We start from the raw sequence: 14,268 nt of genomic DNA on the forward strand, positions 1-14,268 counted from the left end.
TATTATTGCTTATGCCCCATGTTCATGTATGTGTCTGTTATGTTTTGGCAAAAGTACAATCAGATGGAGCTTTGGTTGTTAAATTCAACTAGCACTACTCACTGAAAACACAACCTCTAAGATCTGAAGGTGGCTATATGCGTTTCTCCCCGAGTCCTGACATATATCCTCCCATTCCTACCTACTCTCTCTGTCCACTAGTTATTCGCCCTATTAACAAAGTAAAGGGGGAAGGCTTTATCAGCCTCCCTCTTCTGCTGCTCCCTCTCTGCCAAGAGAGGGTGGTGCATTCCTGGGTCTTTCTAAGTTCTTGTATCTGGTATGTGGTCATGCCAGAAACAAATGCCTGCCTGTGCTCTACACCGATTTTCAAATGCATATGGCATTTGGAGTTTGAACTCAACTGTCTCCTTTTCGTCTCCAGAAAAAAAAACTAGAAAACAAAAACAAACAAACAAACAAAAAAATCAATAGCCCTTAGCATCAGTAAGGTGACCTCCCAACAGGATGAGCCCCAGTGTCCAGCACACAGCATCCCAAGGCAGCTGTGGCGCTATGACTCTCTAATGGGGTGTGTGTGTGTGTGTGTGTGTGTGTGTGTGTGTGTGTGTGTGTGTGTACACGCATGTGAGTGAATGTGTGCACTGTAACATTTTAATCTGCCGAGGGGCAATGATGTTGATGCCTCTTGAGAGCTCCCCTGCTCTCCACGTTCTGTACTAACACTGAACTTCCCAAAGGACACGGGGTCAGAACTACCTACCACACAATAGCACCATTTCCTAGGCTCTTGGGATTTGGCTCCTTTCACTGCTGGAGAAAGCAGGCCCCGGCCTCCAGCTTTGTGCTTTCACAGGCTCCGTGGGACTGCTGTAGAAGCAGGTGGTCTGCCTTGGCCTACTTTAGTGGTGACCTGAATTTTCCCTGGGAAGAGTTAAAAAAAAATCCGTGTCTTTACAAAGTGAAGTTGGCCACGGGTGTGAGGGCCGAGGTGCCAGACCTGTAGACAGTGGGACGAGTCTTTTCCCCTTCGCTTATCTCTGTTCAGGTTACCAAAGGGTTTGCCAGTAGAAGCCCAGCAAAATCACAGGACACTGAGAGCCACCAACCCTGACACAGTCATCCAGCAGCAGCACTTGAACTCTGTCGTAGGTACCCAGGTCTGCCAGCCAATCTTGCCCCTGATAGCACTGGAATTTAATAAGCCCTTCTAATGACTAGGAGGATTATCCTCTTGAATCTAGACAACTTAAACAGTAGGATGTTTGCCCTCACCATAGTTTATATGGCACAGATAACCATATAATTACTAGCACTTAAATAGAAAAATCTTGTAAATAGGTAATTATACCAATGTTGTTCATCAGAACAAAGATTAGGCGCTTCCAGCTTGTACTCTGGGGGGATTTCAGCCCAACCCTTTGCCTCACAACAAAAAGATAACTCTGTAATTATGAGTAATGCTCTGCGGTGGTCACGTGGGGCCGAGAGACTCACGGGGCAACTTCGCGGTCAATGCGTGGCCTATGAAATTAAAGTAATACACAGTATTGTCATTTCAACGAAATACAAGAGACCATATAAAAATACTTTCCAATCCGGAATCTGAAACGTGAAAGCTGGATTTGTTTGTCTTTGTATAAAAAAGGAATAAAATAATGGACTAAAGTGTATTAAGCTTCCTAACCAAAACCCAAAAAAACCCAAAAAAACCAAAAACCGGTATGGGTTGAAGGAATGCGGTGAGCCAGTCAGCTTCCTTTTATGTCCAGGCTCAAGGATGTCGAGCTTGTGCTTTGATCCTGATGGAGATAAATGCACACAAGTGGAGAAGCCAGTGCCCCAAACCCTAACCGCGCCGATGGCTAAGGAGACTGGTTTCTACGGTAGGTAGAGCCGTCAACAGTGGAGGTGGCCGAGAGGATGACTGTCCCCCTCTCTCCTCTTCAGGCGACAGCTGGGGACGAGTGCCAGAAACACCACTTTCTCCTCGAATAGTGCTTCTTCAGCGCCAGGTCCTCCTTCTCTCGCTCCCTCTTCACACGCTGGTAGTGGTCTTCCTCCTTCAGGTACCACACGGGGGGCCAGCGGTGCCGCTCAAAGTACTCTTGGTTTTCTGGGTGGAGGGGGGGGGAGAGGGAAGATATTGTCTGTGATTCCTGCTGCCCCCTGACTGTCCTGGATGCTGAGTCCCTGTCCCATGCTCCTCATAAACCTCCCCACACCTTGACATGGCAGGAGCTATGAGCAGGGCTGTCTGCGGATGGTGATGTTAAAGTCTGAGATGTAAAATCCGGGCTAGAAATAGAGACCCTGAACCTCTTGACTTTCTCCAGAGTTTGCAGCTTGGCCCTGGTTGTCCATCCGTAAATGATGGGAGGCCAACTGCTGACTGCCTCGGCCTGCTGTGCAATGGGCCCCCTGAATTCCAGTCCCTCCTCCATTCTCCAAGGGAGACGTTCTGCAAAGAGAGCCCCCAAACTATGATTCTTTGGGTCATGTCACTTGCATGTGTGACCTACCACACACTCAAGAGGGACTGACCACACAGTGCCCACCATGTCTGGTCCCTCCCAAGGCTTTGGAAAGGGTAAGGGCTGGACGGCGGCGGGAAGCTCGCATGCACACTCCCGACTCTTACCTGCTGACTTGGATTTGATTTCCTTGCGGAACTTGGAACAGACACTGTTGTAGTTGGTGCAGATGTGGTGTAAACACCAGGCGGCTAGCTGGTTGGCGTTGTGAAACTGCAGGAAAGAGACCAAAGTGGGGGTCAGGCTCTGCTGAAGCAAGGCAATGGCATGGCTCAGCAGGCAAAGGGGCTTGCTGCCAAGCCTGATGGCTGAGTTCGATCTCCAGGACTCCATGGAGGAAGGAGAGGCATGACCCTGGCAATTCCTCTGACCTTCACAGGCATGCAGTGGCACACACACACACACACACACACACACACACACACACACACACACTAAATGTTACAAACATTTAAAGCAAGTCTACAAAGAAATGAGAACTATTGTGAGGGTGGGGAGGAAGGGAAGAGAAATAAAAAAGCCTGTAGAAGAACTAATACAAGAAAGCTCTTGCTTCGACCTCAGGGTTCTGACTTTGACCGTGGCTCTGATGTCAGCCAAGTACAGTGTTCATGTACCTTCCCTCATTGCCGGCTGAGATAGATGGTCCCCAAAATAAACACCATATCACAGTGAGAGTTTAAAGTATGCCCGGCTGTCCTGCCCGGCCTGCCCCTTGGCCCTCTGGTGATAGGTGACCATGCATGCCCTCTGGAAGGTACCAGACAGCACGATGCCATTTCTGTTTAGGGAGCCTTAGCAATGGAATACTCTGTGTCACATGTCAGAGCTCAGCGTGCTGGGGCCAAAGATCGAAAGGCAAGAAGAAAGACAGCGTGCCACAGCTGTCTTGTACCTGCCCTCTGGTTACGTAAGAGCAGGCGTGTGGGGTGTGGGTGAGGTGGGAGGATCCGTATGCTCCATCAAGCTTTTCTGAGCAGCTGCCTGGGGAGGTGGCCGCTGAGGTCGAAGTGATGGCCTGATGTCCCCAAACCAGATGGTCCACTCCCCCAGGTCTCCTCTGACCTGGCAGGGCACCCTTGCCCTTCTTTACTCATCCTGTGTATTTCTTTGGCTAACGGGGAACCTGGGAATGACAGCGTGGTTCTTCTGAGGCTTGGCTCTTCATCCTTTAAAAGCCACTCCAGGGAGGCAAGAACCCACCACCCCAACCATGGAGGTGGTTGGAGGCTGGTTCTTCAAGCTTTTTCTTCATGTTCAGTTTAACTGTGAACATAAATTTGGTGCAGTGGGGTACTGGGGGGTGCAGTTCACCAGTTCAGGGAACTGGCTGCATGACTTGTTCCCTCCGATTTGAGTTCAGTGACTCAGTCTTGGTGTCCACAGTGGGAGAATTTACACCATGGAAATTAGCAAGGGCAACAGATCAGGGTTCCATTATGTGTGAAACCCTCTTTGAGTTGAAGGCTAACACATGGGCTATGATACAGACATCATGCTAACTTCCTGCCAGGGTCTGTCAGGGTTTAGTAGTAATCATACCACAGCCTGTCACCAGTGTGTAGGAAGACAGGGAGGAGCCGGGAGGGAAGACAGAAAAAAGTCGCATCTTTAGTTCCAGTGAATTGTCCAGTAGGGCATTCTGAGTCATTTCAATTTCTTCTATGCAGGATACTTATGGACAGAGTCCAGTTATAAATTATCCCTCAAACTAGGGGAGCAGGTGTCTCCAAAGACCTCCAGTTTCAAATTTTGGACAACTAGTTCTGACGAGGCCTTGGAGCTTCAACCATGCATCCACCCTCAGCTTTCGGTCTCCATCCAGTGGGTTTTCAGGTTGGGTTTTAGGATCTGTGCTCCCACTTCCCTGTGACTGTGGGAAATCTGCTGCCTGGATATACTTGAGGGTCGTGCCTGGGACTTGGGAATCACACAATCAATACTTGTCAAGTCAGAGGGAATTGGCTGTTCCAGCTCCCAGCCTACCTTCTCCCAGTGACCCGAGCCATCACCTATGGCCACACTTGGCTGGGCTCAGCAACACCTGCTATAGTCCTGCTACCTCTTCCTGAGGCCACCTCCTCTCCTGTCATTGGGCAATGTCCACTTACATGGCCTGACCTAAGATTGAGTTCGCACTGTCCTTACTGAGAGAGAACAAAGGGAGCCCGACTCCTCAGGCAGAAGGAAAAAAAAAGTGAGTTCAGAACTTATTTCTCATTCCCTGCCCCCAGAGTGTAAACTGCTGTTGATAAGTCCATGCTGGGACTAAGTCATTCTGCCTACATACTCTGTGGTGTAAGAGAACTGCCATTTTCAGGGCTTTTTCTTGAACATTCTTTCTCCCTTGATTCTCAGTCTGTAAGGTTGTGAGGTCAAGGATTGCCATCCTCGTGTCTTACGGATGAGGAAGCCAAGACAGAATTTATCTTTGTGCCTAAACCTTTAGTTGGATTTACCCTTCTCTGGAAGAGGGGTGTGTGTGTGTGTGTGTGTGTGTGTGTGTGTGTGTGTGTGTGTGTGTGTGTATCAACATACATGAATGAATGTTTGTGTAGGGATCGTGGACACCGATAACGACAAACTGATCTTAGAAAATTCCAGGGGACCTTCAGCAAACTGTTCATTTACAGGGGGGCTTACAATGCTTTTTAGAATATTCTAAAAACTGTTCTTGGCCAAATCCTTGTCCAAGAACTCAAAGAAGGAAGAGAGGCAACATTTCCCCCTAAGCCAGTGAGTGGTCCTCTTACACATGAAACCACTGCCTCTGGAGGGTGAGGATGGTATGGGGGAAGGGGTCCTTGTTCTTTCAAAGGCAGCCTGGCAGGTGGAAAGCTGACTGAAATGTAAAACTCTCTGATTTTTTTTTTCAGCATGAAGGCACACCTCTGTCACATCTGTATTTGGACAGATGGGACTTTTTATCAGTGTTAAAGTGGGCTTGTGGGATACATACCAGGGATGGAAGGTAAGGGCCCACAAACCTACCTGTGCCAGTTCCAAGTAAGAGAGCACTTCACCATCGATGCCCACTCCACTCACAGCAGCCTTGGTGAGCTCCTGGACAGCATGCTGCTCTGTGAAAGAGATGACAGGAAAGGGTTAAACTGCCCACCCCAAGCCAGACACCTGGCCTGGAGGAGCTGGTTTGGGCCACTTGAGAAAAGAGGAGATAGTAGGCACAGTTCTGGGAAGACATTGGAAATGAACCCTGAGCTGATTCTACTGGGTGGCCTATCCGTATCCAACCAAGGCACCCATGTCTCCAGGACCTCTGGTCTATGCTTCTAGAATCGTTAGAATTCTCCAGATCGTCATGACCCCACCTAGGATGATAAATACCGACTATATGTGACTATTTAAACTCAGATAATTCATACTTAGCTCCTTATTAAGCTAAGTAGCCCTGTTAAAAGCTCAAGAGCCATACATGCCTACCCCCTTGGAATGTGCAGACGGAGGACACATCCATTGCTGGCAGATGGTTCTACTGGACAGTGTGGTTCTGGGAAGTCTAGCATGTTTATAGGCTACCTCTAACTCCGGACACAGTCCTGTTTGTGTATGTCTTCAAGGCTTGTTACCTTTTGCCAGCAAAGACTGGACGACAGAGGAATGAGTCTACTTGGGGAATTGAAAACCGAGGATGGAGCGGAGCTGGCAGAGCGCTTGCCTAGCAGGCCTGAAGACTTGGGTTTGAGCCCCAGCACCGCATACATCAGCTGTGGTGGTCCACACCTGTAATCCCAACACTTGTGAAGTGGAGGCAGGAGAATCAGAAGTTCAAGGTTGTCCTCAGCTACACCCTGAGTCTGAGGTCAGCCTGGGCTACGTGAGACCTCAATGAACAAAATTAAGTGCGAATATATATGCATCATTCTCGACAATTACAGACAGATCAGCCGAAGTTCAATCTCTTGGAATATAAAGATGGCGAAGGCCAATGGTCCTAAGTAACAAAGCTCCAGTTCGAGAGAGCCATGTTTGCTTTAGGGCCTGCGCCCAGCTCCTTCCGTTAGAGTATAAATTGCGGTTCTGAGGCTGGGGTGACTGTTTCTTGCCTCTGCTTGGGCAGTTTCCAGTCCCAGGTTAACATGGGTGTGTGAAGTTTTCTAACTCTCTACGATGATAGCATCTGTGGGGTGCTGGGGTGACTCCCTGCACTGTAGGCTGACCACTCTTAGTTTGTGGATTCTCTCTACTTCGATTGTAGGTTTTGTTTTTATTTTTTAATGAATTCAAAGTCCGTGTTCATCCGGCCACAGGCCAGTTCACTGTTTTCCCAATTGTGTGTGCTTACTTTGTGCCTCTGCGCCCCATTCTGGCAATTCTTAAGCTATTTCAAACTTTTTAATTGTTATTAAATGCTGAAACATGATTGGTACTGGACACATGTAAGACAAGCGAGCTTAATAGATAAACATTTTGTGCTTCCTGACTGTCCCACTGGCAGGCTTACACTCCCCACTTAATCTGTCTCTTTTTAAGCCTTCCAATCCCTTGAGATATAACAACCTCAAAAACAAGCTTACCATGGCTTCTACAGGTTCAAGTGAGAGAAAGGAACCACCGCAAAGCTCTCATTTTAACCCCAAAGATAGAAATGATTAGGCTTAGTCAGGAAGGTGTGTCCAAAGCCAGGATAGCCCCAAAGCTAGCCCGCCAGTTGTGAATGCAAAGGTAAGCCCCTGAAGGAAATGGAGAGGGGCTTGCTGGTGGTCTGGATAGAAGAGCAACCCAGCAGCATCATCCCTCCAGCCACACCCACTCCAGAGCAAGGCCAACTCCAGCCACACCCACCCCAGGGCAAGGCCAACTCCAGCCACGCCCACCCCAGGGCAAGGCCCATTCCAGCCACGCCCACTCCAGAGCAAGGCTAACTCCCTTCAGTTCTACAGAGGCAGAGGCTGATTTGTGGGGTTTGAGGAAAGACCCTGTCACCAGAATAGATGAATGGAGGCAACACAGTAAGTGCTAATAAGGAGCTATAATAAGTCACTCAGAAGTTCCAGTTGAGGTCACGGATGAGGGCTCCCTACGTAAGAGACCCTCAGCATGAAAAGAACAGCCTTGTACTGAAGGCGACACCACCCGGGGCCTGCAGAGGTAGAGAGAACTCCCTGCTGGCTTCAAAGTATCAAAGGACAGCCCAGTCATCTTGTGAGGAGCTGAGGCAGCTGACTGCTAGGCTGAAGTGAATCTCTTTTCTTTGAGGCCTTCCCTGTTCTCCTAAGTTCCCTAAATGGAACAGCAAAGCTGGAGGGTAGAGCGTCTGGCCACAGAATGATATCCTAAGTATTGGAAGCCCACGTTCCTAGCTTCGATTTCTATTGCTGTGATAAAACACTCTGACCCGAAGCAGCTTAAGGAAGAGAGGGTTTATTTGGCTTACAATCCCAAATCACGCTCCATCTTTTCAGGGAAGTCAAGGAGAGCTCAAGCAACCCGTCACACTGCAGACTGTGGCAAAGACAATGGACTTTGAATATTGTCTATAAACTCTCTGGTAAACGGGTGACAGGGTTGCGGGGGTAGCTCAGTCAAAACCCTTGCTAGGCAAGTTTGAGAACCAGAGTTTGGGTCCTTAGAACCCTTGAAAGAGCCAGGCTTTACGGCAGCTGCCTATAATCTGATATGGGAGGCAGAGACAGAGCATCCCTGGAGCAAGATGGCCCGCTAGACTACTCAGAGCTGGTGAGACCCAGGTTCAGCAAGAGCTCCTGCCTCTAAAATGGAGACTGATCGATGGAGGTACCTGATGTCAACTTTGGGCCTCCACATACGTGAGCACACACATGGATGAGCACCCACATACAGGTGTGGCCACACACACATGCACACATGCAAGTGTACTGCATATACATACAAAAAAAACCCACAAAAGAACTGGTGGGGTTTAGGGGGATTGACCTCAGTTTTGAGAGAAATTCTACTGTGGGAAAAATCACCATTAAACAGAATCCCCACGCTACCACGTAGACGCCTATGAAGAGAGGGATCAGCCAATGAGCCAAATGTCACTGTCATTTGATCAGAAAAAGCTGCATCAGCTGTTGTGACCTTGAATCCCACCACTTTGATCAACCACATCCACCAGGACCCAGGCATGAAGATTGCATTATGGCTAGAGGCTGAGCGGGTGGGTTAGCTTTATTTTTATTTTTTAAAGCAATCTTTATTTATTTATTTTTTGGTTAAAGTTTCTCCACTGTCTAGAGGTAATGCTGTTTTAACCGACTGTAGCTTGCTGCCTATGTAATTTTAATAATTCACTGAGATACCAGGAATTTCATGCTACCGTGGCCTGGGGCTGACCCCTCACTGTCTGAGGTGTGCCTACCGTGTCTGGGCATGCCCGCCTCCTACCTGGCTCTGTGTTCTTGAGCCCACACACTTGTTTGCGCAAGCTGATGCTTTCTTTGATACGGCCCTACCTCAGCTGGACAGATTCACAGAACTACTTAGAGCTAAATTTCCCAGCAAAGTCATCTGGGTTCTCTAAGTAACAGCAGATGTGGATGGTTGATCATGACTGTCAACTCCGCAGGCTCTGGGAATCACCATGGAGACACACTCCCGGGTGTGTCTATAAGGGTGGTTTGGGGAAGGTCTGACCATGGTGGGAAGACCCCCCCCCCCCACCTGAGCATGGTGGTGCCATCCTCTGGGCTGAGTTCCCAGACCGAATGGAAATGAGGAAAATAGATCCCTACCATACAGTTCTGTTTCCGGGACGCAGATACAGTGTGACAGCTGTGACCCCTGCTGCCCGGCTGAGATGAACTGTGCCCTCGAGTCCTGGGCCACAGCAGACCCTTCCTTCCTTTAGGTTGTGTCGGTGTTTGTCACAGTGATGAGAAAAGTGACCAAAGCAGCGATATTTCTTTTTGAAATGTATTTAACACTGGTTTGTAAAGTGTTTCCAGTCTAGGAACAGAGCCTGAAAGATGCTGCGAAGACGGTCTAAACCAGTGGTCCTCAACCTTCCTGATGCTGTGGCCCTTGAATCCAGTTCCTCATGCTGTGCTGACCCCCAATCATAACGTTATTTTCGTGGCTACTTCAGAACCGGAATTTTGCTACTGTTATGAATCATAATGTAAATATATTTGGAGACGGAGGTTTGCCAAAGGGGTCTGGACCCACAGGTGGAGAACCACCAGTCCAAAGGCTTTGCTTAGACTCTGCACACCAAATACCGTAGGTGACTCAAGGAGCTGTGTTGGGAAGGTATGTGGATCAGTACCAGGAGGATTTCATAACATCATGCAGGAAGACGGGAGTGAGTTCCCACAGAAGCTTTCTTAGGGCCACTTAAAAAAAAATCTTGCATGTTGAAATCAACCCCATGTTATCAGTGTCCGACTTAATCCTTAAATAATAGCACTACTGTGCTGACACTGAACACAGACCAGATGCAACATATTTGGTTCCAAGTTACTTTTTGTCTATTTAAAAAAAAATCGAATTTATCTTCAAAGGACCTTTGCATAACCTGTGTGTGGTTACCTGGGATTGCAACTCACGTTTCTGAAAAGGGAATTCTCACCGCAACTTCCTGAAGTTAATGTATGAAAAGTAATATACTCATTTGGATCTATGACTTCAGTATATTGAGGAAAAGGTTTTTTTTTTTCCTATTTTGCTTGTTCGTTCATTTTGTTTTTGTTTTTTGTTTTTTCGAGACAAGCTTTCTCTGTGTAGCCCTGCTGTCCTAGAACTCGCTCTGTAGACCAAGCTAGCTAGCCTTGAATTCAAGTAGATCCGCCTGCCTCTGTCTCTTGAGTGCTGGGGCTAAAAGTGTGCTCCATCATCACACCTGGGTGCAAATTCTTCCTTTCAAATTGGGGAAGAAGCAAGAAGGAAAGAGACCCTTATTTCCAGGTAATTTGTGTGTAGGACGGCAGAGAAATATTGAAAGTCAGTGCCAGAAGGTATAGAAGATATTGAATGGGCTGGCCTCCTCTCTGCTCATTGACTTAGCTATTCAGTTTTTACTAAAAGCCTAGTGGGCACAGACAAGTCTCCCAGCGCATGAGGAAGACCAGTAAGTGACAGCGTGTCTCAACTTTCCCTAGAATCAAGAACCAAGCAAGTATAGGGAGACGCACCCAGCCTGCTGACCATCACCTCTGGGGAAGGAAGCATGAGGCTTAACATTTTCAAATAAGGCATTTTAAATGCATAGATATTCTACCCAGATCTGATCTAGTTCACACACTGAACAAATGGAGAAGTTACAGAAAAGACTTCTGAAGCTAAGCCAAATCTTTTTTTCCCCTCCTCCTGAAATGAACTTGACAATGTCAGAACATTTTCAGAAATAGCTTTAAGAAAAAGAGAAAGCCTGGTGGTGGCAGTGGTGGTGCATGCCTTTAATCCTAGCACTTGGGAGGCAGAGGCAGGTGGATCTCTGTGAGTTTGAGGCCAACCTGGTCTACAGAGCGAGTTCTAGGACAGCCAGAGCCACACAGAGAAACCCTGTCTCAGAGAAAAAAGAAAAGAAGAAAAGAAAAAAGAAAAAACTGATCAAAACCAAACACATAATGCTTTCTGTGTGCCAGCCAGTGTTCTAAGGACTTCATATATTTACCCAGTTAATCTTCACAGCTTGGTGGCAGCTAATGTACCCATTTTAAAGAGAGAGAAGGCTGAGATACAGAGCTCAAGTTACACAAAGGACAAGTCACCCTTGGGGGGAGCCAAGGGCCTAGGATGGGACCCTGGGGAAGCTGGCTTTGGATCCTCTATTCTCTGCCACTCTTGTAAATGTTCCTTCCTCAAAGGCTACACCTCTGCACAGGATGTGTCATGGAGTAATGCTGACCCACTGGCTTGATTTCAGAGTTTGTGGTCCACATCAGATTCAGCATGTACCTCCAAAGCCAGGTGCCCACGATTGTACATTTACACCTTCATTGCCTAACGGGACCTATCACAGGGGAGTTTACGAGATGCCCCTTGCCTCAAATTAGGCTGACTGACAGACGGGGCTGTCTTCTCCCACCCGCCCAGGACTGTTCTCTTTGGAGAGATGGACATTAGCGTCTGATCTTCATTAGCCTTCACATATTTTCTTGGAGTGTGCTTTTGACCAGCTATCAGACACCAAGTCACCAGCCTTACCTACGAGTGCAACCAAGTGTGGCAGGCAAAATCTGTTTGCCAAGGCAATTAACTCCAGGGGGTCCAGGTCCAAGGTGGGCGACAACTGCTTGGTGTAGAGGTATTCCAACACCGCCTGCATCGACATCTTGTTTATACTGGGGAGGTGCACCTGCAACAGTGTACAGAAGGCTCAGTGCTGCTGCGGGGACTGGGGACTGCCCACCTGCCAGCTAGGGGGCTTAGAAGCATCCCGACCACGTGACCCGACCCGAGGCACTGCTCTGAGGCTGTGCTGAGGGGGCCCTTCGGTATTTTACGGTTGTCAACCTAGCAGCTTGATGTGTAGGTGACAAAAGAGTGTTGCTACCTGACAGAGCCTGGTGTGAAGTCTCTTTATTTTTTTTTTTAAATGGCTATTTGGGCCTATAAATCAGACAAATGGGTCGTAAATGTGTTATGACATTACGGGCCCTCCCTGCCAAGAACCTGAAGAGACTCCATTGTGGAGAGAGAAATCTTCTGGCAATGTGACTCAGATGGGAAGCTGTTAGCCGGACTACAGACAGGAAAGAGTCCCTCTCCTGGGTGGCCAAACACAGGGTGGACGGCCACACTAGCTGCACAGTGCCGCACTGCATTCTGATGACCCTGAAGCATCTGCCAGCATTGTGTCTGTTCTTCAGTATTTTCTCCCACAATCACATGGACCAGAACTATAGATATAACACTAGGTTTCAGCAGATCTAGAGTAGCCAAAGGACTCCTGGCCTGGTACACCTAGAGACACAGTTTTGGTTGGGTGTGAGTGGGGCATTGACCCCCTGCGGACTGCCCACAGCCTCTGTCCCATGTGTCTGGAGCTATTGTGGTTTTTCGAGACAGGGTTTCTTTGTGTAGTTTTGGTGGCTGTTCTGGATCTCACTCTGTAGACCAGGCTGGCCCTCGAACTTACAGAGATCCACCTGGCTCTGCCTCCCAAGTACTGGGATCAAAGCCATGTACCACCACCACCACCACCACCACCACCACCACCACCACCACCACCACCACCACCACCACCGCCCGGCTGTGTTACACTTTCTAAGAGGTCAGGGAATGAACAGAGGCCTCAGTCCTGTATGGTGGAGGGGGCGGGAGGGGGACGGTGGGGGGAGTGCAGATCAGTGGGGATACACACTGTATTTCAGATCTTCACTAACTCCACCAGGTGGTTTGAATGAAAATGGCTCCTACAGGCTTATAAGGAATAGCACTATTAGGGGGGTATGGCCTTATTGGAGTAGGTGTGGCCTTATTGGATAAAGTGTGTCACTAGGGGTAGGCTTTGAGGTTTCGGAAGCTCAAGCCAGGCCTAACGGCTCACTTGCTCTTCCTGCTTCCTGCTGATAAAGATGGAGAACTCTCAGCCACCACTCCAGCACCTGCATGCCACCATACTTCCCGCCATGACAATAATGGACTAAACGTCTGAACTGTAAGCCACCCCCAGTTAAATGTTTGCCTTCAAAAGAAGTACCATGGTCATGGTGTTTCATCACAGCAATACAATAAAACTCTAAGATACTCCACAGGGTGGGGGACTGACATGGTACAGAATGGTACCCCTTGTTTTTCCGACTGGAATGTTACTTTAATAGAAGCACCTATGCGCAGCTTTCCACACACACCGTCTAATATCACTCTTACATCTGGCCTAGGAAGAAGAGACTATTAATTTTGCTATTTTGTGGACAAGGACGTAGCAGTCAAGGAGGCCAAGTTTCGTGTCCAAGGTTGTAGAGTTAGTTGGCCAGGACTGGGATTTAAACGCAGGGAGTGCAGTTCTGAAGTTCACGCCCTGCAATGCTGTGTAACCTGGAGTCTCCTTATGGCATGGCTTTGGGTTGCAGAATAGTAAAGCCCTGGATTGCACAAGTAGGTTCTGGGAACTAAGGTTCTAATTTGAAAGGATGAACCGTTGTAGACTTCTTAACTCTCACACTTAACAAAACAGAATATGGCATATAAAAATACATATATACATAATATATATGTACGTAAATATCTTTATGTAAGTATATATGTATTATGTATGGTTCCATCTCTCTGTACATACATGATTGCATCTGTGCTGTGGGATTAGTCACTTCATATATAAACACACATGAAGAGAGGATGCAGCAAAGGCACCTGCCCACACATGCCTGTATTTCCTTCATTGTCTATGTGGGCTCGTGGATGACCTTTCCAGAATAAAGCTATTGCCACTTTGGAAGTTATTCTCCTGGCAGTCACCGGCCACATCAGAGAAGGACTATCCTTCCAGGTAGAGTTGTTCCTCAACATGTCATGAGGAAGTCTCAGAAACAAGCTCCTAGAAATACTAAGCAGTTTATCCCCTGCTCTCAGACACAGGCATCGAACGAAAACCATGATGATTCCAGGAAATAAGCACCTGGGCTGTTACTACCGCCCATCATTCCAAGGCCCCAGGACAACCCCTGCGGTGACAGGATGTGAGGAGTCAAAACTGATATGATCATCTTAAAATAGCACCGAGCGAAGGCTGTCATTTACTGCTGCTGACACTTGCCCCTCTCCTGTCCCTTTGGTTTCCAGGACAGACTGTGACAACCCATGCTGG

At 48.1% G+C, this 14,268-nt stretch overlaps 1 protein-coding gene across 5 annotated transcripts in view; it reads right to left on the reverse strand.

Annotated features, from left to right (window-relative positions):
• Positions 1-572: 572 nt before the first annotated feature.
• The window catches only part of Rhobtb1 (Rho related BTB domain containing 1), a 75,876-nt gene continuing 62,180 nt past the window's right edge, over positions 573-14,268 (reverse strand). For all 5 annotated transcript variants that reach the window (XM_052744781.1, XM_052744782.1, XM_052744783.1 and 2 more), the window contains 4 exons: positions 11,664-11,814; positions 5,526-5,614; positions 2,642-2,747; positions 573-2,116 (listed from right to left, as the gene is read on the reverse strand). In XM_052744781.1, coding sequence (XP_052600741.1) covers positions 1,947-2,116; positions 2,642-2,747; positions 5,526-5,614; positions 11,664-11,814 — 516 coding nt within the window. In that variant the 3' untranslated portion in view covers positions 573-1,946. The remainder of the gene's footprint in view (positions 2,117-2,641; positions 2,748-5,525; positions 5,615-11,663; positions 11,815-14,268) is intronic.

The sequence above is a fragment of the Peromyscus californicus genome, unplaced genomic scaffold, assembly GCF_007827085.1.
Source record: "Peromyscus californicus insignis strain IS unplaced genomic scaffold, ASM782708v3 Scaffold_19__1_contigs__length_69161282, whole genome shotgun sequence".
Taxonomy (NCBI): domain Eukaryota; kingdom Metazoa; phylum Chordata; class Mammalia; order Rodentia; family Cricetidae; genus Peromyscus; species Peromyscus californicus.